This window comes from Rousettus aegyptiacus, unplaced genomic scaffold, assembly GCF_014176215.1.
Source record: "Rousettus aegyptiacus isolate mRouAeg1 unplaced genomic scaffold, mRouAeg1.p scaffold_m13_p_20, whole genome shotgun sequence".
Lineage (NCBI taxonomy): Eukaryota > Metazoa > Chordata > Mammalia > Chiroptera > Pteropodidae > Rousettus > Rousettus aegyptiacus.
The window spans coordinates 125,402-151,398 of NW_023416296.1; the positions used below are offsets into that span (position 1 = coordinate 125,402).

Genomic DNA, 25,997 nt, shown 5'->3' on the forward strand with positions numbered 1-25,997 from the left:
AAAATGACATTTCTTCTAAAGTTCCAGAACTTTTTAAATAAAAATTAATTCACAACGGAGGAACGAAAGGCACGAATGTCCTTCAACGGAGACGGGATAAGGACGTGCGTGCGGCGCGGTGCTCGGCGTGAGCAGCAGGCCCCGCCGCACGGAGCCTCCCGTCCGCCTGTCCGTCCTTCCCCTTGTTTGCCCCGCAGGACCCTGGCCTGCTGCATTCAGTGCCTTTGCTTTGAACGCGGTCTGCAGGCCCACGCGCCTTCCGGTTCCCGGCGCGGCGCCGTGTCACCAGCCTCACGCTGCCACCCGTCTCATCTAAGCGGCCGCGTCCACGTCGCCACACGCAACGCAACGAGCACGCGTGGCCCACTGCTGGCTGCCGCGGCCCCTGGCGACCCCGTCCTCGTCCCGCCCACTCACTGGACACCCACAGAACCACCTGACAAGGCGTTTCTCAGAATGGATCCCTGCCGCTGAGAGGCGCACAGCTGCCGCAGGCTGACAGAAAAGAGACCCAAATCCAAACTTTCTGACCCCGAGAGTTCAGTAAACACTAAAGACAAAGAGCAGAGAGAGCCACACTCCCCAACCTGTGGCAGAAAACCGGGCGCCCCTGCCCCGCAGCTGTAGGGACCCACAGGGTGGGGCTCCCCCTGGCCGAGCACCCGGTCACCTGAGGGCCTGTGGAAAAACGCCAGGGCCCGTGGAAAACCGCCAGGGCCCGTCCAGACTAGCCGCTCCGGCGGTCTGCCTTTACTGGCCCTCCAGGTAGGTGTGCAGTGTGTGGCCCAGGCGACCTCCGCCGCCACAAACCAGACTCAGGATCACAAACGCAAAGCGCAAGACACGGCCAGCGCTCCGTGTCCACGACCCCACGTCTGCAGATGCGACCAACCAACCGCGGACCCGACCGTGGGCCAAAAACGCTGTGAAAGCGTCACTCGAGTGCCGGCATGCCTGGGGCACGCGCTGCCAGTCAGGCGTCCGCAGACTTTTTCTCATCATTGTTCCCTAAACAATACAGTGTGACGACTGTCAGACTGGGGGCTATGAGTAACCGAGTTTCAGGATGTGGCAGGTCTCACGGCAGCACCGCGCCACTTCACGGGAGGGCCTTGAGCATCTGCGGATTCCGTACCCTCGGCGGGCCCCGCGGACACCAGGGGACAACCGCTATCACCAAGTCCCTAACTCAGGGAAGCGATTTCTAAAACCTGTTCTTGAAAACACTCAACAGCCCCTCAAGGTCAGGCAGGGACAGGACAGGCAGGGAATGCTGCGTATAACAGCAAATGGTGGGAGACAAATCTGACTCCCATCAAACAAGGAAGAAGCGAGCGTGGGGCCAGACACCACTACTCGGTAACACTGTCGGCCCCACAGATGCCCTGGTGTTTGGGGGGAGGGCGGCGGGTACCGAATGGGTTCACAACATCCTACTGAGTAGAACTAGTGAGGTGGAAAACAACTGGGTGATCATGCAAAATGATTTACACAAACGCACACGTAGCTGCTTCTGGGTACAGGAAGTCTCCGGAGGGGCCTGCAACCCCTTAGCGGTGGTTAACCCAAGAAAGCAGGGTGGGCCTGAGACGCGTCTCATTTTTTTCTTCACATGCCTTTGAACTCTTTAAATCTGGCAGCGCAATCATCACGTAAATCTTTGTAATTAAGGAAAACGGAAGATGGTTTGATAACGTACTATGGTTATATGTCATTTCAGTAAACTGAATGCATTCTATGAACTATTTTTGCAACTTCTGAGACTAAAATGATTCTAAAAATAAAAATAAAAAGTATATAGAAGAGACGATATAAACTTGGGTTTTATTGCCTTTTTAAATGTTTGATAAAATTCGTCAGTGAAACCATCTGGGCTTACAGACTTATTTTCCAGAAGGTTGGGGATTTTTTACTCTTGCTTTACCCTTTTTTTAAAAATAAAGACTTAATTTTTTTAGAGGTTTAAAGTTTACAGAAAAATTGAGGCGAAGGTGCACAGTGCTGCCACGTAGCCCACCCACGGACACGCAGCCTCCCGTGTCCGAGGGGCGTTTGTTACATGTGACACACAGCGTCACCGCCCAGTCCCGACGGGTCTCTCTTGTGCATGGCTTGTGGGTCTGGACAGACGGAGAATGACACGTGTCTACTGCTACGGTACGACACAGAGCACCTCGCTGCCCTAAACGCCCTCGGTGCTCGGCCATTCGACCCCGGCCCCTGGTGACCACTGTCCTTCCGTCTCCACGGTTTCCGGAATGGCATGCAGCTGGAACCACAGAGCAGCCCTTCAGACCGACTTCTTCCACAAGCAACGCGCGTTTACGGCTCTTCCGCATCTCTTGACCTGACAGCTCGTTCTCTCTCATGCTGAGTGAGGTCCCACTGTGTGGACGCACACGGGTTATTTATCCACCACCTGCTGAAGGGCGTCCTGGCTGCTTCCCAGTCTGGGCGACTATCAACAAAGCTGCTACACACGTCCGTGTGCAGGTTGCGTGTGGACGTAAGTTTCCACCTCCTTTGGGCAAACGCCAAGGAGCACGCCTGCGGGATCGCGTGGTACGAATGCGCTCAGGTTCGCACGAGGCCGCCGCGCTGGCTCCCACGGCGGCGGCGAGTCCCTGGCTCCACGTCCTCGCGGCGCGTGGCGCCGTCGGTGTCCGCGCCGTGGCTGTGCTGACGGGGGTGCGGCGGTGTCTCGCTGTTCTCATCTGCAGCTCCCTGGTGGCACGGGGTGCGAAGCACCGTTTCTTGTGCTCATCCGCCGTCTGCGCGTCTTCAGGGCGGTGTCTATTACGGCGGGGGTCCCCGGCCCCCAGGTCCACGGCAGGTGGACGGCAGGCGGGCGAGCAGAGCTCCGTCTCTGTCACCGCTCCCCGGCGCTGGCATCGCCGCCTCAGCTCCGCCTCCGGTCCTCACGCGTTGGATGCTCACGGGAGCCCCGTCTCCGGTGCCAAAGAGGTTGGGGACCGCTGGTTAAGGCCTTTGGCCCATTTTTTAACCAGGTTGTCGGTTTGCTTATTGTGGAGTTCGAAGAGTTCTTCTATGTTTGGGGTAACAGTCCTTTATCAGATGTGTCTTCTGCAAATTTTTCTGTCAGCGTCTTCTCAATCTCTTGACACTGTCTTTCACAGAGCAGAAGTGTTTTAATTTTCAATAAAGTCCAGCTTGTCAATTATTTCTTTCATGGACGTGTCATAGTGTTTTATCTAAAATGTTACTGCCAAACCCGAAGTCATCTAGGTTATCTCCTGTTATTTTCTAGAAGTTTCAGAATTTTTCATTTTCCATTTAAGCGTGCAATCCATTTTGAGCTAATTTCTGTGAAGGGTGGAAGGTCTGCGTCTGGGCTCATTTTTTTCATGTGGACGTCAGTCTTTCCGACAGGCATTTGTTAAAAAGGCCATCTCTGCTCCACTGTATTGCCTTTTCTTTGCCAAAGGGCGCTTACTCTGTCTGTGCGGCTCCACCTCTGGGCTCTCTACTCTGCCCCATGGACCGATTTGCCTGTTCTGTCCTGACACCGTGCCGTTCCAACTACCACCGCTGCACAGTAAGCCTCGAGGTCGGGTATCGGCCCCCCAGCTTTGTTCTCCTCCTTCAATACCACTCTGGGCCTGGATGTGCACGTACAGGTCAGCGTACATGGGTGACGCACCGGCGGCTCGGCCTCTGCTCTCAGGAGGCATCAGCGGACACTTGGGCCACTGCTAGCGCCGGCCAGAGTGTCCTGAGAAAAGTGAATAATCCCATTCAGCACTTGGGGACCAACGGCAGGCGCCAGGCAACCTCAGAGAGGTTATGCACCTGGCCGAGGACCTCAGGCCAGCACCAGCCCTTCCAGCGTGGGTCCACACCGCTGACCCCAGACACATGGCCTCTTGAGAAGCAGCTGCCACGACAGGTTCAGGCACACAAGAGATTTACGTGGGGACCAAAGGAGGGCGCAGGAGGAGGCTGGGGAGCTACCTGAGGGGACGCAGGGGGATCCCCGGGGAAAGGATGGGAAATGAAGGCAGGTGGATGAGTCTTCGAGGCCAGGCACCTCTAATCAAGTTTCAGGCCAATACGCAGTCCTTGAGCCAAAGTCCCTCAGGAGCCATGGCAGGAATGAGCCTGCTTCTGCAGCACAGCAATGGGGAGCGTGGCCGCAGGGCGAAGGCGGTGTGGAACGGGGGCCCAGCAGGTGAGGCCACAGGTGGGTCGTGGCCACATGGGGCTGGAACCACCTACTCGCTCAGACGGGTCTTGGGTTCGAGCTCACAGGGGCGGGGCCTCTGCAGCCCAGCCAGGAGGGCAGCACACCTGTCGCGCAGCACACCTGTCTCGGGCCGCCTTCTTCCTGGAAGGACAGAGCACAAATGCCACATCCCCGTCCAACAGCTCCTGAGGGCAGATCCGCCCTGCAATGCTCCACTGAACCGAGAAACTGTTACCAAAAGCTAAGGAGTCAATTCATCACAGGGGTTCTTGACTTAAAACTGACTGCGAACCCCATGTGTCATTTTTACTTTTATTAATTTGACAGACATTGATTAAAATGCCTAAGACGTGCTAGGTGCTGAGGACACAATGACCCACAGATCACACTTCCTCGTCGATGCCCCCTGTGCAGTGGCAAAGGACAGACAAGCCAACAAACCAACACTGTGACGAACCCTGCGAGAGTGACCATGATGAGTGCCACAGGGGCAGGGGACAGCAGGCGCCTGGCTGGGGTGGGGAGGATGTCCTTAGAGGAAGGCAGAGCTTCAACGCTAAAGTGAAGTTTACACTTAAGTCCTAAAACAGGGGGTGGTTCCACAGTGTAGTGGTCAGCACGTCTGCTTTATATGCAGAAGGCCCTGGGTTTGCGCCCCAGGTGGAGTCATGGACCACATCCTGGGTGCGCCAGGCCCCAGGTGCATATGGTGAGCATGTGGGAGCAGACGCCCCACCTTCAGAGATCCAGTTCTTAAGGGGAAACAGCAACATCCATAGGTCAGGGCTAGAAGCAGGGCAGGGGGAGGAATTAAAGCAGGGTTGGGGGACAAGAATACGCGTGGGCTGGGCTTTGACACGCAAACAGAATGTGGACACGACAACTTCGATTTGCCGCAAGGTATCTGGGGAGCACGACAGAAGTTTCCTGCTGTGAAAGCAAAGTCAGGCTGTCATCTCAAACACTCATTACAGCGCAAATTTTAGAAATGAGACACATTTAAAGAGCGAAAAAGCTCTTTGGGGAGTCCCTTCCTCCATACCCACAAACGGGGTTTTCCTCTTTCCTCAGACCCTGTCCAGGCCGGGCCCGTGCTGTCGGAATGCAGGAAGACGAGAAGCTGAAGCTAACGCTGCAGAACAGACCTATTAACCAGAATAAAGACACGGGAGTGCCTGCTGCGTAGGAACCTCCCCTGCAAAACACCACAGGCCACTGAAGCAAAAAATCATGACGCCATTGTCTACGTCCTAGGGCCCAGATGCTGCACAGCACCAGAGCCAGTCGTGAGGTACCTAAGGTGACCAGACACAATGGCAGGAAAGCATCAGTGTCTGGGGATTGTATGTACTAACTGAGGATAAACCTCTAGTAGCCTCGTTTTTGCCCACGGACATTCTGATACGCTCCGAGGAGCCACAGGTGTGAATTCTGCTACATGTTCCTGAGTGAGGGGTCTAAGAAGGGTGGGGTCTGTGCAGCTCATTTCTTCATCCTCTGCTCAATGTGAAGGCGACCCCCAACAGGAAGGGTGGGCCAGCCAGAAAGTTAAGGAGCCAGACCACAGCGGGGCTTTATGTCCCCCTCGGAATCCATGACAGCAAGTCGGCAAACCTGTTCCATGGGAAGGAATCGGTGCGTTCTAAGACCAGGAGCTTCCCTGCGGTCCACCTCCAATGACAATGCTGAGAAGGGTGCTGGGGAACGAGGCCCCAGGTGAGCCACGCATAAGGCAGGAGCACACCTGTGACTCCTCGCTGCTGCTGTCCCGGCTGAGGGGGCTGTGCAGGGCCCTCCAGTTGTCCAGGCGCCTGCCCTTCACTGCCAGCCTCCGTGTGGGCAGCATTTTGTCTGCGTCTGGTGTCCCTGTCCCTTCGACCTGCCTGGCACAGTGCCAACGCTAAGCTCTCAGTATCGTGTTATATTCAGACAGACGTGAGTGCTGTGAAGCCCCCCTATGGTAACATTACTTTATTCTGAATTAGAAGTTTATCTCACCGCCCCTCACCCCACACCAAACTGGGGGCCCCCACAGGTCAAAGTCAATCTCACTTTCTACTTCTATTGGATCGAAATAGAAAAACGACAACGACAACGACACAAGCTTCAGCGGCTTCAGGACTGTGCTCCGTTAATAACACCTTCTTTTCATCACATAAATAAAACCCGATCAGTTGCGAAGCACTTCCACATGTACTGCTTGACTGACTCCCCACAGAACTGCGGGGTGTCCCTAAGGCTGGCACTCGCTTCCTTCTACAGCTGCCCAAATCCAACTTGACAGACGCCGTAATTCAGCAGCAATTCGTGGACACACACCAGATGTCAGCCGCTGTGTGAAGACACCAAGAATCTGCCTGAGCCACAGTCCCTATCGCAAGACGTCTGATGGGAGGCCCCGTGCCGGCAACCACCGCAGCACAAGCTGAAAGAGCCAGTGTCGGGGTGTGGAAGCACCTGGGAGCGAAGCCAAGCGGGACTGTCCTCGAACGATTACTGACCTATCTGGGCCAAGAGGAAGGTGTCAGGCCGGTCTGGGAGCGGGGACAGAAGCCAGCGTCCCTGCCTCCCTCACTGCCACTCTGCTGTCCCTTCCCTTCAACGCTCTGCTCGCCCCTCCCCCACGCAAGCTGCCTCCCTCAGTTCCCTTCCGGTTAAGTGGACCCTCACGTCCTCTTCTCACCTGGACACCCCTCCCCCATGTGTCTAAAATGACAATGCTGCGAACAGATGCAGCAGACAAGCAGCATTCTTCCAGTGGAGTACTCCGGCTCTCCGTGTGCTGCCACTCGAATTAGGGAGCTCTCTGAAAGGCTCCAATCTCCTCTGACCATCAGCTCCTAGAAAGCACCCAAACACACAACCGCAAACAAGGCGGCGAGGGGATCGCTAATACACGGCGCAGAAATTAAAAGCAACCTGCAAAACCATGTTTGAAATGGATAAAATCTAAACTCCAGCTACGTCACTTTCCCCAGAGGAAAGCTATAACAAATTCAAGACAGCAGTTCCCATCGGTCAGGCCAATTTCTAATTTAAGTTTTCATACTTCCCAAGAGCATCTAATCTCCAACTCTCAAACCCATCCATTTATTACACTTCCATTTTTTAAAAAATGCGTCGCTTATCACAGAACTTTAAACATTTGAATGCTGAATTCAAAACAACAGCCCCTCCCCCGTCGGGCAGGCGAGGGCTGAGGAGCACAAGCCGGTGCCCACTCCCAGGACGCCGTGAGAATTCGCCGCTCCGGACGCGGCAGCGGAGCTTAACGACCTGAAACTCAAAACAGCGAGACTACTAAAAACTGCCTTTTAAAAGCTGAAAATGCACTTATGTTTCCAAAACAAAGTTAAACATTACACTGGGCAAGAACGTGCTCTTGGGGCGATGAGAGGCAAACAGAGCTGGCGGGGCAGTAACACCCAGAGGGCAGTGCCGGCCACCGCCCCCGAAGCTGAACCACTCCGGTCTCTTCTTCAACCATTTATTGAACTTTTCCTTTTAATTTTTAAAATTTCCGGCAAGCGGCCAACACGCTCGTCCTCAGGCAGGCGCTGTTACAGCGCACGCGGGCTCCCGCCGGGCTCGGAGCCCTGACCCGCGGCCTCGGGCGGCGACGCGGTCCGCGCGGCTCGGGCAAAAACGGTCCTTCCCGTCCAGGCGCGCGCGCCGCGGCCGAACGCGCAGGCCGCCCCCCGCGCACCCCGGGGTCCGGGCGGCGGGCCGCGGCGGGCCGGGCGTGAGGGCGTGGGAGCGCGGCGGGCCCCCGGGCGTGAGGGCCCGGGCCAGCTTCCGGGCGGGGCCCCGCGGCCGCGCCGCTCACCTTCCGACAGCTCCAGCTCCAGCTCGGCCAGGCTCTCCCGCACCTCGGCGGGCAGCGGCACCGCTTCCAGCGGGCACCCGCGATCGGCCATGGCCCGCTCGCTCGGGCCGCGCCCCGCAGACAGCCAAGCCGGCTCGCGCCCGGGCGGGTCCGGGTCCGGGTCAGGCGCGGGAATCGGCCTGAGCAGCGGCTACGTCGCTCCCCTCAGGCGGGCGACCCGCATCCGCCCCGCGGGCAGCGAAGGCGGAGGGACGGGGACGCGGCCGGAGCGGCGCCGCTCCGGGGCGGGCGCGAGCGCGGGCACGTACGCGGACGGCTCCCCGAGCACCGCCCCGCCCCGCCCCGCGCGTCGCCGGCAGACCTGCGCGCGCTACGCGGAGCGCGCGTGCGCGGCGAGGGCGGGGCGGGTGGAGCGCGCGTGCGCGGCGGGGGCGGACGCGCGTGCGCGGCGGGGGCGGGGCGGAAGGAACGCGCGTGCGCGGCGGGGGCGGAGCGGGAGGAGCGCGCGTGCGCGGCGGGGGCGGGGCGGAAGAAACGCGCGTGCGCAGCGCGGGGGACGGAGCGGGAACAATGCGCGTGCGCGCCGGGGGCGGGGCGGGAGGAACGCGCGTGCGCAGCGCGGGGGACGGAGCGGGAACAATGCGCGTGCGCGCCGGGGCGGGGCGGGAGGAACATGCTTGCGTGACGAGACAGGCGTCCCCCGCCGCCCAGCAACACTGACGGCTCGCTCCCATTGGCCCGCAGGACCCGGCGGGTGGCCCCGAGCTCCTGTTGGGGGAAGCGAGAGAGCGTCACTCGGGGGAAGGTCCGGGGTGGGCCGCCGTCGGGGCTGGGGTCTCTGCGGAAGCGGGACCGACCGCTGCCTCCGTGCTGGGGGACCTTTGGGTGTGCTGCGCCCCTGGGGCTGCTGGGATACTCAGGCATACTGAACCCTGGCTTTGCATTCCTGAGGGACAGTGGCAGATCCCTGCACAGACCCAGGCATAAATGTGTCAGTTTTAGAAGGTATAGTGTGGGCTAGGAAGGCGCTCCAGCAGCCATATCAGACCATGAGGTGACCTTGGGAAGTGGGAGAACGGACAGGATGAGGCGCTGGGAGCTTGGGGCTGAGCGGAGACCCACAGTATCCTGAAGGAGCTGGCCCACGCACTAGGAGAATGAGTGCGGGGGGCAGTGTGGGCAGCCGCAAACGTGCGTACACGCGTCCATCCGTGGAAGGCCACCTTGCCGAAGTCCACATCTGATGACAGGTACAAAGCCGGGCCATTTGGGCTTGACACAGAACTCCTCTGGTGACAGTGCTTTGCTGCCGAGTCCACTGGACTGGCCAGAGCTTTGCTGGGCCTGCTTCCCAGCCCTCCTCTCACAGGTGTTGATGCCAGACAAAGCGTCTCGTACCCCAGATTCTGTATCAGCAGCTGCTTCTGGAGAAGCCATCCCGCAGCAGGTACCAGGAGTGTGGAAGCAGGTGACACAGTGGGGTTTGAGGCTGATCACCCATCTCTTGTGTGGAGCGGTCAGCCCCTGGCACAGAGGGGTGGTCAAGTTATTCTCACCAGCTGGGGTAGCAGGTGAACCACAAAAATGAAACAGAGGACATCAGTGGTGACATATTGGCCTTTACATGGGTTGGATTAGGAGCGACGAGGAAGGATCATGGCATTGGACCAGGGGTCCCCAAACCCCTGGGACACAATCCAGTACTGGTCTGTGGCCTGTCAGATGAAGTTTCTTCTGTATGTGCAGCCGCTCCCCAGCGCCAGCATCACCGCCTCAGCTCCGCCTCAGATCCTCAGACATTAGATTCTGATGGGAGCACCGGTCCCTGGTGCAGAAAAGTTGACCACTGCCCCACGTTACTCGTGCTCTTACAGATAACACACATCTGAGAGCTCGCTACAGACCACTGAATGCCATCTGAAAGTGGCTTAGTGGCTTAAGAAAGGAATCTGCTTACATGTAAAGAAACCCTCATCTGCACTGAGACAAGACAAGGGCCAGGCCCAGGAAGGAGGAGCTCAGAGGTGCGAACCCCCAAGCAAGGACGTTATGCTAAGTTCAGGGCCCAAGACACGTGGGTTGGAGATACCCGATGTCTGGTTAGATGGCTACAAAGGTTTTGACAGCCTGCCCATGGCGCTCCCCTCCCCTCCCGCTCCGCACCTGCTGGGTGCGAGGCACACGATTACGGTTATTTCTTAGCTGCACTGAGCTGGAGCCATGAAGAGATAGGAGAGGGACGATAGCCCTCTTCCCCTCAGAAGAGCAGTGTATTCGTTTCTAGAGCTGTAACAAAGGCACGCAAACTGGGCGCCTTCACAGAGGTTCACTCGATTCTGAGGCCAGACACCAGAGCGCGTTGGCAGGGCTGCTTGCTTCTGGGGCTGAGGGAGGGTCTGCCCCAGGCCTCCCTCCCAGCTTCTGGCAGGTGCTGGCAGACTTCAGTGTTCCTTGGCTTGAAGAGTCATCGCACCAGGCTCTACCTTCCTGTTCACGTGGCTTTTCCCGTATGTGTCCGTTTCTGTGTCCCAGTTTACCGTTTATGAGGACACCAGTCATTGGACCTGGACCCACCCTGATGAATTCATTCTAACTCGTTCATCTGCACAGACCCTATTTCCAGATGAGGTCATATTCACAGGTACTGGGGGTTAGGACTTCAACATCTTTTGGGGAGTAATGGGGACACAGTTCAGCCCATAAGAAGCTTTAAGACCCAGCCAAGAGGTGCCACCAGAGCTGGGAAAGAGCGTTCGTGAGTGGTGCTCCCCGGTGTCCAGTTCCGCAGCCTGACCCCTGCGGCTGCTGGCAGGGCTTACTGACTTAGGAGCAGTCTTTCGGGATTCCAGATTTAAACCCCAGCGAAGACAGGGCGTGAGCTTGCGCACAGGATGGCTTCCAGAACAGTGGTGTGTCCGCTGCTGCCTAACAAGCTACTACGCACTCAGTGGCTTAAGCATTCACAGCACGTCTCGCGTCACTGTGCTTCACGGGTGTCGCATGTTTACGGTGTGAAGGCGAGACCCCCCCACGCCCCCCAGCAGGGAGCACGACTGACTGCAGTGGCCTGGACCCGCGGCGCGGTGTCTGCAGGGCCTGTGTCGTCTGCAGTCCCTGCGGCGCGCAGTGGAGATGCCTCGTCTGTCCACGGCACCTGCCGCCTCCGCTGGAGCAGCCGGAAGGCTGGAAGCAGGTGCTGGAGCCCCGGTCGGGGACGGGAGCCAGCACACCCACACGTGGCCGCTTCCCGTGGCCCGGGCTTCCTCACTGTGAAGGCTGGGTTCTGAGGACAGCTGTCCCAAGGTGAAGGGAGGCCCCAGCCTTTCTGCCACCTAGCCTCCGGCGTCACCGATCACTTCAGCCCCTTCTCGTCTACTAGTCGCGAGTCACTGAGTCTCGCCTAGATTCCGGGGGAGGGGAGTTAGACTCCATCTTCCGAAGGAGGGAGTATGAGAGAATCTGCAGATACACATGGAAGTAGCTCTGGCCCACTGCAAGCAGAGCGGAGATGACGGAATCGCTGTAGTGGGCTTGGGGTGGGGTGGGGTGAGAGACCCGGAATCCTCCAGAATTCCAGAAGACCCACTGGATTGCATGCTCCACACAGAGGCCCAAGTAACACGCTGACAAAAGTCAAAAAACCAGCTGACAAAAGGGGCGCTGGAGTCACAAAGATGTTCAGTGGTGGCTCAGCTCTACGGGCGGGAGCGGGCCGCAGGAGGGCCCGCTCCGACCCCCACGGGGGAGAGCGGACCGCAGGAGGGCCCGCTCCGACCCCTACGGCCCACAGGAGGGCCGCTCCGACCCCCACGGGGGAGAGCGGACCGCAGGAGGGCTCACTCCGACCCCTACGGGCGGGAGCGGACCGCAGGAGAGCCTGCTCCAGAACTTGGCCCACGTGTGGGTGAGCCAGCGTTAGGTGCCTTTGGGGAAAAATATCCTGGTGTGGTGCCATGTCCTGTAGAGATGGAACAGCTGACCTGGGGACACCAAATGACCCTGCAGGCGAAAGTGCCCGTTATGAGGTGGATTCTGTCACACTCGCCCGGCCACGAGGTCGGCGGGGCCCAGCAGCAGCCTGTCATGAGACGGACGTCCTGCACTCACGGCGGCGGAGCGGGGGCGGGGGCGCCCTGCGTCCGGGCCCACGTGGCACCCTCTGCTCTCGCACTGGAGCTTGTCAGTGCCCCCGCCCGTGTGGGGCACTTTCGCCACCCGCTGGCAGAAGAGGAAGCGCGTTCGGGCCATAGGCGGGCTGGCTTGGAACGGGGGTCCGAGATGGCAGTGGACACCGCTCCACGCCAGCCGCGCTCACGGCGGCCGTGACCGCCACAGCGGAGCTCCGGCCAGCCACTCTGCGCACGTGGCCCAGGACGAGTCCACGTGGACTCGCGGACGGTGCTGATGGCCAGCCAGAAGGGAAAGAATCGGATGCTGGGACCAGGTGTGGTGTCGGCGCGTGGGCAGGTGGACTGGCCTAGGCACCGTGTGGGGTGACCTTCGCGTGGAGTGCTCGGCCCCCAGAGAACACCCATGAGAACACTTAACAGCCGAGCCGACGGGATGACTTGGCCAGCGGGCCCTGGACGGCCTCTCACTGGTGACCCCAGCTCCAGGGACCAGCACGGCGGCCAAGGCGGTGGAGCTGGAGGCCATCATGTGCCCAGCAACGTGGGTTCTCTGACCAAAAGTGACCCGGTCACTCGCTGCCACTGAATGTCCGACTGGCCAGCAAAGCAGACCCAAGTTGCGTTTCCGACGCTCACCGTCGGTCAGGCAGCTCCGCCAGCTCGTTTCGCGTCCGCGCTCCCCCGTCCTGCACGGGCCGGCGGGTCGTCGTCACGGGAACAGACTTGTGCTGCGCGCACGGCTTTGCCCTTCCTGCCAGCAGGTGTCACGGGCGAGGCCTTGACAAGCGCTGGCTTCGCCGGCCCGGGATCCCAGATGGCATCGCATCCCGCCGGGCTTGTCACACAGCAGGAAGGGCAGCGCCCACGGGGCCGGCAGAGCTCAAGGCACAGGAAGTGCCAAGTAGGAAGGGGGCGTGCGACTGACCCCCAGGGCTGGGGACGAGTGGCCCGCTCACCATCACGCCCAAGGGTCCAGGGGGGAACCTCATGCTTCCTGGCCCCCCAAGCTGAGACTGCAGGGCCAGAGGTCCTGGTCCCCAAAAGGGGCTCTCGGCAGGGAACGGGAGTGTTGCACTGGATCACAAAGTGTGGGCGATGCCTGGGGAGCAGCAGGCGGAGGGTGGAGGCAAGGCTGCTGCGCACGCAGGACTCACCGGGACGGCCGCGCGGGGCCCAGGCGACCCACAGGGCTGCGTCCTCCGCTCGGCTGTGACGGGGCAGCAGCACGCACCCACGCACAGCGTGGAAGGGCCTGGGCGTTCGTCGTGTCGTTGGTCCATTACCATTTGACGTTCAGTGACACCGACATCCTCGTGGGCCCCGGGCACGGCGAGTCGGGCCTGCCCGGGAAAACGCGGTGCGAGGGCGGGGCGGGCGGCCGGCCCCACACGCAGCCACGGCAGCGCCCGGGGGAGGAAAGGGGACGCAGGTGGGCGCCCGACTCACGACGCTCCTTTCCGTTTCGCGTGGCCAGCGCTGTTACAAATGCGGCTCGTCTGGCAGGCCAGACGCGGACGTCCCTCCCACGTGACGGCCACAGAGACGCGGGACATGCTCTCTCAGCTCAGCCCGCGTCTCGGGCTGCCCCGCTGCTCCTGGGGCTGTCGAAGTCCCGTTTTCTGCCACAGGCCGCTGGAGACCGGCGCGGGGCCGCCAAGCCTTCGCGGGCTGGAAGGCGCTCCGGGGCGGAGGTCTGCGCCACCGCGGGAGCCCCACGCCCCCTCCCTCCTGTTGGTGACGGCATGGCGACTTCCCAGCAGGCAGCCTCTTCTGAAGGCCTAAGGCTTTGGGCTCTGCTGTCCCAAGGGAGGACAGCTTCCACCAGGTACGACAGCCTCCTTGGGCAGGCGGGTGAGACTGTCCGAGCCAGCGAGCACAGACGGGCCCCCGTGTCGGCTGGTGGGGCCGGCCCACGAGGACGGGCCTGCGGCACACCGAACCCAGGGGCGCCTCCTGGTCCTGGTGGTCACCGCCATCATCTCCTTCTCCCCCTCCCCCTTCCCCTCCTCCGTCTTTAGTCTTTCCAAGTTCAGGTGTGTAAGAAAAAGGAGTGTTCTCTGAAAACAAGACAGTTAAGGCCTTGAATCTCTGAGAAAGGTCAGATCGCCCAGGGGCCGAGGTGCAAGCTGAGGGTCAAACACAGACCAGGCGAGGGAAGGGGCCAACGCCCCGCGGCTCGCCACCTCTGACGCCCGGGTGCACCTCGCCAACGGGTCCCGGGGGCGGGGGGGGGGCGGTCTGTGCTGTGGCAATGCGCCCAGGGGCCGAGACGTGGCAGCGGTCACTGGCCTCCCGCCGTGCAGCTGTGTCTGGTGTCTGGTAACTGCACTCGGGACAGTCGGGCACTTCCAGGCCGACCACGCCTGCTGCTCCGCATGAGGTGCCGGCTCCCGCGAGGATTTTGGCCTCAGCCGCCTTGGGCAGGACTGCAGGACTCGGGCAGCGGCGGCGGCTCACACGCAGGAAGTGTGGACATGTGCCGTGCCGCAGGGCGGAGGGCAGACCCAGCACCGGAACGGGCGAGCACTGGCTTGGGGACAGCCGTCCTGCGCTAAACCGGACGCGCAGAGCTCCGGGAGCGGGGCCTGGCCGGGCGTCCAGTGAGAACGCGCCCCGCACGACAGTGGACCACGGCCCTGGCGCGTGGCAGGTGGCGGCCTCGCACAGGCGTGAGTCAACCAGGAACGAGACGGAGCAGCAGGAGACCGCCGCCTCACGAGGGGAAGGGCGCTCTGGACGTCTGTGACGTGCGGTTTAACACAAATTGTTTCTTTGGCTGTGTTTTTTTTTAGTGATAAAAGCAAACTGAGAAAAACTGGAAAATACAAGGGCTGTTTACAAAGAAACTAGTGCTTTAATTATATTCTCTCCTTTCATTTTAGACCCAGTTTCCATCTGTACATGCTAAGAACATAAGCAACGAGGAGCCGTTCCGTCCTCCGCTTACCCTCCCGGAGGCCAGTGGGCGGCTCTGCCGACTCACACAGAGCCGGGCTAAGGAGCCGCGGCGACGGACGTCACGCAGAACGCACTCCCTCTGGCTCTGCGGCAGCGCGCGGAGGTGAGAACACTCGGTTCCCGGGCACGCGAGGGGACGGGGCACCGCTCTGCGCGCTGTGCCACACAAGCCTTCCTCAGAGGAGGAGAAACAAATCTTCTCCGCAAACAGGACTGTCACAGGTAAGAGGCCCATGGACTTTATTCACTGCTTAGTCCTCTGGCGGCAGGGTTTCTGCGAAGGGCGATCTGAACACAAACGCAAGTGATGTAGGAATTCGTTAGGAGGCGTCAGTGGTTTTAAGAAGAAATTCACAATTTTGAAACACTACCACTGAATTTTTGGTGAAAATATTAATAATTAAAATATACGAAGTTTAAATTATGACAGCTAAAAAACCCCTGGACAAATTTTATCCTGGCTGAAACAAAATCTTTACGTTCCCCGAGTGAAGAGAAGGGCCCAGGCCAGCTGGTGGTGCGGCGCATCGCGGGCCAAGTGCGGCCGGCCGGGGCTGCATCTGAGGGGAGAGCTGCGGCCCCCGCGTTCACACTGCCAGGCACTTATGCTGTTTTAAGAACAGGCAGGAAGGACTTTTGTTACCTGGTGGCACGCCCCCTAATCTTTGCTGGATCGTTTCTAAATGGTGAATATATTCCGTCAAGGAACGTTCTGGATCTTGAGAAGCAGTCGGCGATCTTTCTGATCTTGAAGCGGAGGATGGATTGGATCTTCAAACAAATAAACCAAGAAACAGAGCTGAGTGCACAGCTAAGACATGGGGAACAGGGTAAAAGATGGCTCTTTCCTCTGTGCTTTTCTTTACAAGAAAAAGCCCAGCTTTTATAAAGTGGTACAGAGTGCTTTAAAAGCCGACCTCTACACGACCCACGTTACTGGATGCTACTTTGTTCTCCAGCTCTCCATGGATGATGCATTGTCCGCCTCAGACCCACATGCTGGGACCAGGTGGCTCGTGGCTCCAGCCTGTCACTCGTCACAGGGCTCACTCGCCCTCGTCACCCACCAAGAGGCTTCGGCTACCCCTTGTTGCCCGCCCGGGCCCCGGAGCCAGAGCTAGCAGACAGATGGGCACCGGCGGCCCTGGCCGCTCGACACTCGTGTGCGCTGCTTCCCCTGTCGGGGAAGCTACACCAGACACGGTCACCTCCTGAAGTGCGGCTCGTGCAGAGGTGTTATCATCCGCAGAGGCCACGGGGCGAAGGGGCCGGGCCACGTCTCGCCTGCGCCACCGGGCCCGGCACACGGCGCGGTCGGCCGCTCTCTGAGGAGCATCCAGAGAAGCGGGCGCCACAGGGTTCCTCACGTGTGTGTGCAAACACGCTCACACGTGAGCCCAGCCTCCCTGGACACCTGAAGGGGGCGTCCCAGTCCCAGAGAAGTCACAGCTGGAGCCCTCAGTAAGCGCTGCAGTGTGGGCGTGGGCTCCGCCTCACGGGGCGATTTGCGTGGTGAGACCTGGAGAAGTGGGGCTGGAAGCCCACGGGAGGGAGCTCGCGGTCAGGAAAGCGGGGTGCCCTGTGGCAGTGGCAGTGAGGGCCCAGCACGCCCACTCACGCACGGCAGGGCCAGCCGTGCCGCGCCGTGCGCCCGCACTGGGCCGGGGCGGGGGGTGGGGCACTACGTACCACCCCAGCTCAAACCGGCAAGGTCATCAGAGAAAGTGTTTTCGCTTTTATTTTTCATCAAAATGATATTCTGTAACCACGAGTCCTCATTTAATTGAAAAGGCTTTTCTCCCCCAGATAACTTAGCTTTAACATTGTCACTGTAACGCCTCCATTGTCAACCAAGTAGTAAGGATAAAGGGCAAGAACCCCAAATCCCACAGAAGAGACTGCGTGAAGCCCACCCAGGCCTGGCGCGTGGGCGTGGGGCTCCCTGTGCGGGGGCCCCCCCTTAGGCGGGCCCGGGCGCCCACACAGTGCACGCTCGGCGGCACCGGCGGCGGCCGCCTGGTCCCGTCCCGGCCTCCCCGCAGAGCAGCAGCCTGGCTCACCTGTCCCTTCTGCGTGGGGAGGCTCTGGGCGCAGGGTCCCTGGTGTGGCCGCAGGGCATGTCCCGGGTTGGTGGGGACTCGCTGGTTTCGGGGGGAGACCGCCGACGCTGTGGCACTGGGAACCCTTCCCCCAGAATTAAGAACAAAGAGAGGAGGGAAAAAACAAGGGCATTTCAGTACGAAAGCCCATCCACCAAAAGTTAAAATTTATGAGCTTTAAGGGGCCAGACACAGGCAATTTCAAAACATTTTCAAAGTACCCAAATCATAAAAATCGTACTGAAAAAGCTCTAGAGAAAACCTGAGTTTCACCACCTTTCCCCTGGCCCCAGGGAGCAGGGGCTGGCCCTCGCCCGGCTGAGGGGTGGCCCGGGGGCGGGGCAGGGGCCTGGGGACCGCCAGCGGCACCCTGGGGCAACCTTTCCCCGAGGCCTGAGGCGGAGGAGGCGTTCTGATCCCCGGTAACAGCTGACAGGTGGAAATCAAAGGCGGCGAAGGTCTCGGCCGGCGGCCCACAGGCAGGGGCCTGGGAGAGGCCGGCTCCCGCCAGGGCACGGGCTGCGTGTGGCTGTGGCGACAGCGGGCGGGAGGCTGGGCCAGCCCGAGCCGAGGACGCGACGGCGCCCTCAGGGCAGAGGTGCCACGGCCCGGGGGCCCCTGCGACGTTTCGGAGAATCAAGCCACCAAGTTTTTCAATCACTGGCTCCAGTTTTACGCGTTAACTGTATGAACCCTGGTTTTCTTCGTGCTGTTTCCCAAATTAGACCATCTTCCCTAAAGACCATGTCGCTCACCCCGCCCCCGCGCGCCCCGCTCCCGCCGGCGGGGGGTCCCCGCAGTCCCACCTGGGCGGGGCGCGCGGCCTCGCACGGCTCCCTTGCGATCCATTTCTTGCCATTTCCTCACCAAAAAACGCAACCTACACACAGAGCAGAGCATGAAAACACTGGACCCTAGAGTAAGACTGGAAGGAAACGCAGCGACCACCCCGGCATAACTCAGCCACTGCGGGGTCTCGCGGCTGACCCGCCCGAGTCTTCAGGCCCTGCACGCCTGACAGGTCAGGTCAGGTCGGCTGCCTCCGAACCCGTCCAGGGGCCCAGGCCGCGCCCACGCCCCGCCCGCGCCCCGCCATCCAGCCTGGGGGCTCCCAGTGGTTCAAAATCAGTATACAACACTCCGCTCCAACCTGTCACCCAGCCACTTGTTGGGCTCAGGCCGGCCAGTGAGCAGGGTGTCAGGCAGGGGTGCCCCGCCTGCAGCGGTGCGGGGCCCATAGGCCCAGGTCCCCACACAGGACCCCTGCAGAAGCGGCCTCCCCAGGCAGCCCCCACCAGAAAGGGACGCTGGTACCCTGCAGGCCCTGCCTGCCTACCAGGCACTTTGAGTTAAAAATGCTGCTGGCTTGGATGGCCCTCCCTCCTGGACAGGAAGGCCAGGCCCTGGACAGACAGGTGGGTGGGGGAGTGGGTGGCCTGAGGCTGGAGGAGGCCTCCCCACCCTGGGGGCTCCCATCGCTCCCCAGCCATCCGCAAACAGCGCGCGCTGGGAAGGCGCCTCTGCTGGCATCTCGCAGCAGACAGGGCCGCAGTTCTTAGTGGGGCAAACGTTCTCAGAAATTCAGCAAATTTTAATTATAAAATAAAATGGATTTCATCGCTAATTTTGAAAGACTCGAAACCCCCACTCACACCAGGGAGTCACGAGCCTGCTCCAGCAGGGCCCCCTTGAGCCCTCAGTGGCTGGGGAGGGGAGAGTGGACCAGCCTCTGGCTGGGAGCTGGTCCCTGGAGGGCGGAGAGGGGCCTCCCTCGGGCCCTGCGGCTGGGCTCTTCCTCCCCCCCGCCCCTCACAGACGGACACCGGAAAGTGTCTGCACCACATCTGGCCACTGCCCGGGGGACCAGTGTTCTCGTGCACCTGGCCCCTCTCGAGTAACACAGATTTGACTAAAATGTAAGAAATGGGAGTCTGAAGACGTGAACTGCGCGCCAGTTATCGGAAACCGTGGCAGGAGACCCCGAGGGACAAGGTGGTGTTGTGATCGAAAGGCACCCTGAACATTTTCCTTTTCGACGGTGGCAGCTCTGCGCGTGATTTCTGGAAGCCAAGTGTCCTCTATTTTTTCTTTAAGGCCTCAAGTAGCCTTCGTCTCCAAAGAGAGTCCGACAGACTGTCAGACGCGGAGCCCGGAACCCAGCACCCGAGCCCCCCGCCCGCGAGGCCGCGCCTCCAGGTACCTAGATATCGCAATCACGACCCTGACCGCCGTTCGGAACTTGGTGAAAGGCCGCGGGGGGGTGACCTTGTCCGCTTTGGAAGGGAACACCCCCAGGTGGGCGATCATGGAGAGAGTTTCCTGCTCAGAGTCCTGGAACCCGCCGATCAGCAGCAGCAGGTACTTCTTCTGGTAAATCAGGGCCTTTCGGAAGCTCTCTGCTCTCAGGCAGCGCAGGTACAGCTTTTCCATCTGAAAGCAAAACACTGCCGAGCTGACTCGCAGGACGGAGACACGGTGCGGCCCGGCCTGTGCTTTGAAACAGCCGGACCCCTCTCTCCTCCGCAGCTCATGCTGGACGCCAGCCCTGTGCACCTGCCGCGCATAGTCCGGACTGCCTACCGGGCGACTGCAGACCACCCCCCTCCTGCAGTGCCCACGCAGCCCCCCGGGGGGCCCCATGAACCTGCCGCTGAGACGGTGCGAATGGGAGGCAGGGCGTCCCTCCACGGCCTGCGGGCGCTGCGGGCGCCGCGTGAACGGGGCTTGCGGCCCAGCCTCACGGGCACTTCGTCCTCAGGTCGAGGGCCCCCAGCCCGCTCCCCCTGACACCGGGTGCACTGCCGGCCTAGGACTTCCTCAGGCATGGAGGCCACCACCTGACGACTGGAACTGCCCGCTCTTCCCCGCAATTCGTCAGCACAGAAGTGTGACTGTGCGCACCCGGACCAAACTTCAACGGAAGATCGCTCTCTTTGTGACGACCTGGCCGCTAGAGCCAGTGGCCTTCCGACTGCGAGCAGGCGACCACGCCCAGGCAGAGGCCCTCGCTGCGGCAGGCAAACTGGGACGCTAGGGGACCCTGACGGGACCCCGGGGGCAGAGGGGGCGGCTGGACGGGCAGAGCCCAGAGGACTCCGGGGAGGGAAACCGCTCTGTGGGAGGCTGCGACAGGGGCACATGTCACCACACGTCTGCCCAAATCCACAGAGTGCGCGACGCCAGGGTGACCGGGGGGGACGTGGACTCGGGGTGCGCGACGCCAGGGTGACCGGGGGGGACGTGGACTCGGGGTGCGCGACGCCAGGGTGACCGGGGGGGACGTGGACTCGGGGTGCGCGACGCCAGGGTGACCGGGGGGGACGTGGACTCGGGGTGCGCGACGCCAGGGTGACCGGGGGGAACGTGGACTCGGGGTGCGCGACGCCAGGGTGACCGGGGGGGACGTGGACTCGGGGTGCGCGACGCCAGGGTGACCGGGGGGGACGTGGACTCGGGGTGACGACACCAGGGTGACCGGGGGGGACGTGGACTCGGGGTGACGACACCAGGGTGACCGGGGGGGACGTGGACTCGGGGTGACGACACCAGGGTGACCGGGGGGGACGTGGACTCAGGGTGACGACGCCAGGGTGACCTGGGGGGACGTGGACTCGGGGTGCGCGACGCCAGGGTGACCGGGGGGGGACGTGGACTCGGGGTGCGCGACGCCAGGGTGACCGGGGGGGACGTGGACTCGGGGTGACGACACCAGGGTGACCTGGGGGGACGTGGACTCGGGGTGCGCGACACCAGGGTGACCTGGGGGGACGTGGACTCGGGGTGCGCGACACCAGGGTGACCTGGGGGGACGTGGACTCGGGGTGCGCGACACCAGGGTGACCGGGGGGGACGTGGACTCGGGGTGCACGACGCCAGGGTGACCGGGGGGGACGTGGACTCAGGGTGACGACACCAGGGTGACCGGGGGGGACGTGGACTTGGGGTGCGCGACGCCGGGGTGACCTGGGGGGACGTGGACTCGGGGTGCGCGACGCCAGGGTGACCGGAGGGGACGTGGACTTGGGGTGCGCGACGCCAGGGTGACCTGGGGGGACGTGGACTCGGGGTGCGCGACGCCAGGGTGACCTGGGGGGACGTGGACTCAGGGTGACGACACCAGGGTGACCGGGGGGGACGTGGACTCGGGCAGGGTGACCGGGGGGGACGTGGACTCGGGGTGCGCGACGCCAGGGTGACCGGGGGGGACGTGGACTCAGGGTGCGCGACGCCAGGGTGACCGGGGGGGGACGTGGACTTGGGGTGCGCGACACCAGGGTGACCGGGGGGGACGTGGACTCGGGGTGCGCGATGCCAGGGTGACCGGGGGGGACGTGGACTCAGGGTGCGCGACGCCAGGGTGACCGGGGGGGACGTGGACTTGGGGTGCGCGACGCCAGGGTGACCTGGGGGAACGTGGACTCGGGGTGACGGCGTCAGTGCAGGGGCTGCACACGAGGTCTCTGCGCCACCTCGGCCTCGCAGTGACCCGGAGCTGCTCTCGAGGTGAAAGCGTCACCTCGAGAGCAGCGAGGAGACTCCGCCACCCCCTCCCGCCACCCCCGGCTTGCTCTACCTTGACGTTGCCGGCACTCGCTTCTTCCCTGGCGGCCGGCGTGGGCAGGCCTGCGTCGGGGCATCCCAGTGCGCTCTGCAGGGCTGTCCTGTCCCGCTTGCGGGCCGACCTGTCCGGCTTCTGCAACAATCCCAGACAGCGCCGCCTGCAGAGCCATCTGCAGGGGAACGACGATGCCCTGCAACCCCAGCCCCAGCGAGGTGGTCACGTCCAAATGCCTCCTTCCTTCCTCAGCTTGTCCCCCGGGGCCTTCGCAGGGTGAGGCGTGCTGTCAGGGGGACGGGAGCTGGGCCCACGGAGGCTGGGTGCAGGCCTCCCGAATGCCAGGACACGGGCCGTGCCTGTACCCCCTTCAGCAACTCCTCAGTGGTGCCCAAGTTGTTATGTGACGTTACTAACCAGGGGATGACTACATGCCATTTACTCAAGTGCAACTGCACAAAAGGTATGTTCTTGTTTAAAACAGAAAATCGACTATTTGTGAATTAACCTTGAACTCAAAGGTTTAAGTCTATTAAACACCCTCACGTCCTGTGGTCCCAGAAACGCTGACCGCTGAAGACAAACGGCCTGGTCCGCAGCTGCGCCATCACGCCACACGCCCGGCAACCACGCGGGAGCCGCTCGCACGAGGGGCTGGCACTGCGGCTTCGCCGGCGTGACCAGGACACCTGTCCGGACCCGCCTGGCGCGGGCCGACGCCGCGGTGCACAGGCTGCGGGAGCTCTGACGGGGCGCATGCTCACAGAAAGGGGGACGAAGGGGCCACCCAGAGCGGACGGCCAGGACCAGCCTGTCGCCAAGGCCAAAGTGAGCGCGAGGCACTCTTGGGGCCACGTGGTCAGTGGCCTCCATCCGGCCGTTTGGAGCAGGAGTAAAAGGCAGCCCGGTCGTGCCACCCCACAACTGCAGGGCCGGGCTGCGGGGAGGGCAGGGCCCGCAAGCCAGCGACGCTGGGAGCAGTGCCCTCCCCGAGGCAGGACAGACCAGCATCTCCCCGATTCCAAACGCACGCGGGCTGGGCCTGGAGAGAACGCTCGAGGGACACACTTCGCCCCAGACACGAGGAGGAAATGCCCACGGCTGGCGCTCAGCCTGCCCTTGCTTTTCTCACTGGAACATCCGTTTCCCAGTCTGTCCTCTGCCGCACAAAGGACAAAAGCATCCCACTGGTGACCGCGTTTTAGTGCGCGGGGGCCAAGGGGCGCCCGGAAACAAGGAACCTCGAAACACCGATGAGCAGTTTCAGCAAAGCAGACAGGGCGGCGAGGTGACACCGACGGCAGCTCTTGTCGAGCCTGACACGTGAGCCTGCGCGTCAGAGGACGAACTCCCTGGGTGTGCCGGGGACCGGCCCGGCTCCACCGGACAGAGGCCCCTTCGCCTCGCCTCGCCTCACGGAGCTTCGAAACTGACACACCCAGCGTCCTCGTGAGCGACGTCGACACCTCGTCAGCGGCCAGGGGACAAGCAGGAGGAAGCTCGGCCGGAGCTCAGAGCACGTGGGCCCGTCAGCCGCGGGGCCTGACTGGCCGTCACAGCGCGCTCCACTGCCACCGCCAGGAACGCCGAGTCTGGCACCGGGCCCAGAGGGTTTCGTTGGCGAATTTTTACGAATATTTAAGTGAGAAATAAATACCAGCTATGCATAATCTCTTCCAGAAAATAAAGGAGGGACACGTCATAACTCACTTTCTGAAGCCAAAACCAGACCAAGACAACACAGAACTCCGGACGAATGTCCCTTGAATGTCCCTCACCAACAAAAGGAAGCAAACTGAATCCACAACATCTAAAAAAACCAGAATGTGTCCTGAAGTGGGGATGTTCCTGGGACAAGTAGACTCAACCTTTGAAGTCGGTGCAGCCCACCACTCAACAGATGAGCGAGAACACACATCCCCGCGTCGGCGGGTGCCGGACGGCTTGGCAAGTGTCAACGCCCCCTTGTGACAGGAGTCTGAGCAAACCAGGAACAGAAAGGGACGTCTTCACGTGGACAAGGGCGTCCCAGAAGCACCTGTGCCGTCCCTCATGGTGAGACTGCGGCTGTGCCCGGCGGACCAGGGGAGGGGCACACCTCACCGCGCCCGCCCAGGGTGTTAGAAGCGCCAGCCAAGTGAGCGAGAAAAAGAATCCCAAAGCTGCAAATCAGAAAGAAGAAATGAAATGACATGGTTGTCCCTGCAGAAAACCCCACGAAAAGGCCTCCGGGGCTAAGAGCCGGGGCCAGTGAGACTGCAGAGTCCAGGCCGACCTACGAGAACGTCAGCGGCGCCCCACACAGCGGTCACGGACGAGGAAACACGGCCCCTGACCAGTGGGAGGCTGAGATGCAAATCTGGCCGACCGTCGACAGCATCTGCGCATCGACAGCTGTGGCACTTTCAAGAAACTTCGAAAGATGTGAACACACGGGGAGACATGCCCAGGTCACGGAGGGGAAGCTTCAGTGCAGCTAAGACGGCGATTCTTTATGCCTTCATTACGACATAATTCACGTGCCGCAGAACTTGCCCTTCTAACGCGCACCGCTGACTTTCGGGGCGCTTACAGCCGATTCGAGGGCATTTTCACAGCCCCCAGCCGGTCCCACTACCGGTCCCTCCACTGCCCCCTCCTTCCTCACGACCCCTAATCTGTCTTCTGTTTGAGCAGATCGGCCTATTCTGGCCATTTTATATAAATGGAATCACACGACACGTGGCCCTCGATGGCTGGCTTTTACACTTACAATGACATTTTCAAGGCTTGGCCACACTGGCACACATGTCAGACCTTTACTCCTTTTTATAACTGGATGACCTTCCATTTACGGATGTACCATATGTTATTCATCCATTTTAAATTAATGGACAATTGCATTTTTGCTCTTGACCTACGATGAATAATGGTGGCAAGAAAATTTGCGGACAAGGTTTTATGTAAACGTATGTTTTCACTTCCGGGTAAACGCCCAGAAGTGGGATTGCTGGGTCAGAGAGCTGCTCCGTCTACTTCGGGGAACCGCCAGACAGGTTTCCAAACTGGCCGAATGTCTTCCTTCCCAGTTTCCCCCACACAGATCTATAGCTTTAACACGGCCCCACTTGAAGCAGCAAGATCTAGAATCTATACTGAAGGCCAGAGGAACCAGAATAGCCAAATAATTCGAAAAAGAAGAAACACTTGAAGCATCCCCACTGCCCAACGTGAAGGTGCAGCATAAACCCACGTTAATCAGGCAGCTGGTACAGGACAGACAGACAGACCAGTGAGCAGAAGAGTCCAGATGCAAATACACAGGTCCTGTTCACCGACTGCTGACAAGGGCACAAGGCGGAAGGACAATCTTTTCAATGAAGAAAACCTGGGTCCCAACTCTCAGAAAAGCAACCCTCCCCTTTTCTCTCAGACTTCAAAGTAAAGGCTAAAACTGTAAAACCCGTGGCACAATCCATAAAAAAACAGGCTGGTACATGCGACTTCGGTAAAATTAAAAACGTGTGCAAAGGTACCACATCGAGCAGAGAGCACACAGCAAATATTTGCGAGCGACATTCTGTCAAAGGCACCCTATCGGGAACGTACAAAAAACTCTACGACTCAACGACAAGCAATCCTAGCTAAGAATGAGCCAGCCCTGTCACAGACGCCTCAGTGACACAGCACAGATGCCACTTCACAGCCCTCGGAGCGCTGCGCCGAGTCCCCAGGACACCGGGCGCGCTGTGCCCACTTCACGGCCCTCGGAGCGCTGCGCCGAGTCCCCAGGACACCGGGCGCGTTGTGCAGCGAGCGTCCTGGAAAACGCCGCGGCCGCGCGCACGCAGAAGCTGGACACCAACGTACCCTGAGGTGCTGCAGCCCCCGCCCCGGCATTCACACGGAGAATGAGATGCCCGCCCACACAGCCCTGCGCGCACTGCCCACAGGACAGGAGCAGTGCACATACAGTCAGGGCCTAGGAGCGGCCCAGGGACCCTTCAGCAGACAAACAGGTAAACCGAGGCACACCCAGGCTGTGAACACAGCTCGGCCGTGAGCGGGAAGCAGCTACTGATGCGTCCGACGCACCAGGAGGAAGTGGAGAGGCTTCACGGGGCCGCGCTGTGGGCCATGCACATGACATCGGGGGAAGAACCCCGCAGGGAAGGGCCCGGGCTGGCGGGGTCCCCGGGACATCTGCGCACGTGACGACTCGCATGGCAGCACGCCGGCAAAGGGC

The 25,997-nt window shown here is 61.0% G+C and overlaps 2 protein-coding genes and 1 long non-coding RNA gene across 16 annotated transcripts in view; 1 reads left to right on the plus strand and 2 right to left on the minus strand.

Annotated features, from left to right (window-relative positions):
- The window catches only part of DIP2A (disco interacting protein 2 homolog A), a 62,038-nt gene extending 53,711 nt beyond the window's left edge, over positions 1-8,327 (minus strand). For 6 of the 10 annotated variants that reach the window (XM_036238080.1, XM_036238081.1, XM_036238082.1 and 3 more), the window contains exon 1: positions 8,031-8,327. In XM_036238080.1, the coding sequence (XP_036093973.1) occupies positions 8,031-8,121 (91 nt within the window). In that variant the 5' untranslated portion in view covers positions 8,122-8,327. The remainder of the gene's footprint in view (positions 1-8,030) is intronic. The other 4 variants (XR_004956158.1, XM_036238083.1, XM_036238078.1 and 1 more) reach the window with 3 other exon arrangements.
- A 361-nt stretch (positions 8,328-8,688) lies between these two features.
- LOC118614906 lies at positions 8,689-18,841 on the plus strand. Its single transcript, XR_004956157.1, has 2 exons — positions 8,689-9,280; positions 15,043-18,841. It is a non-coding gene; the product is annotated as an uncharacterized LOC118614906 (long non-coding RNA).
- PCNT (pericentrin) overlaps positions 14,993-25,997 on the minus strand; it is a 78,213-nt gene continuing 67,208 nt past the window's right edge. For all 5 annotated transcript variants that reach the window (XM_036238073.1, XM_036238075.1, XM_016143562.2 and 2 more), the window contains 6 exons: positions 21,791-21,910; positions 19,418-19,647; positions 18,024-18,097; positions 17,179-17,302; positions 15,762-15,889; positions 14,993-15,406 (listed from right to left, as the gene is read on the minus strand). In XM_036238073.1, coding sequence (XP_036093966.1) covers positions 15,363-15,406; positions 15,762-15,889; positions 17,179-17,302; positions 18,024-18,097; positions 19,418-19,647; positions 21,791-21,910 — 720 coding nt within the window. In that variant the 3' untranslated portion in view covers positions 14,993-15,362. The remainder of the gene's footprint in view (positions 15,407-15,761; positions 15,890-17,178; positions 17,303-18,023; positions 18,098-19,417; positions 19,648-21,790; positions 21,911-25,997) is intronic.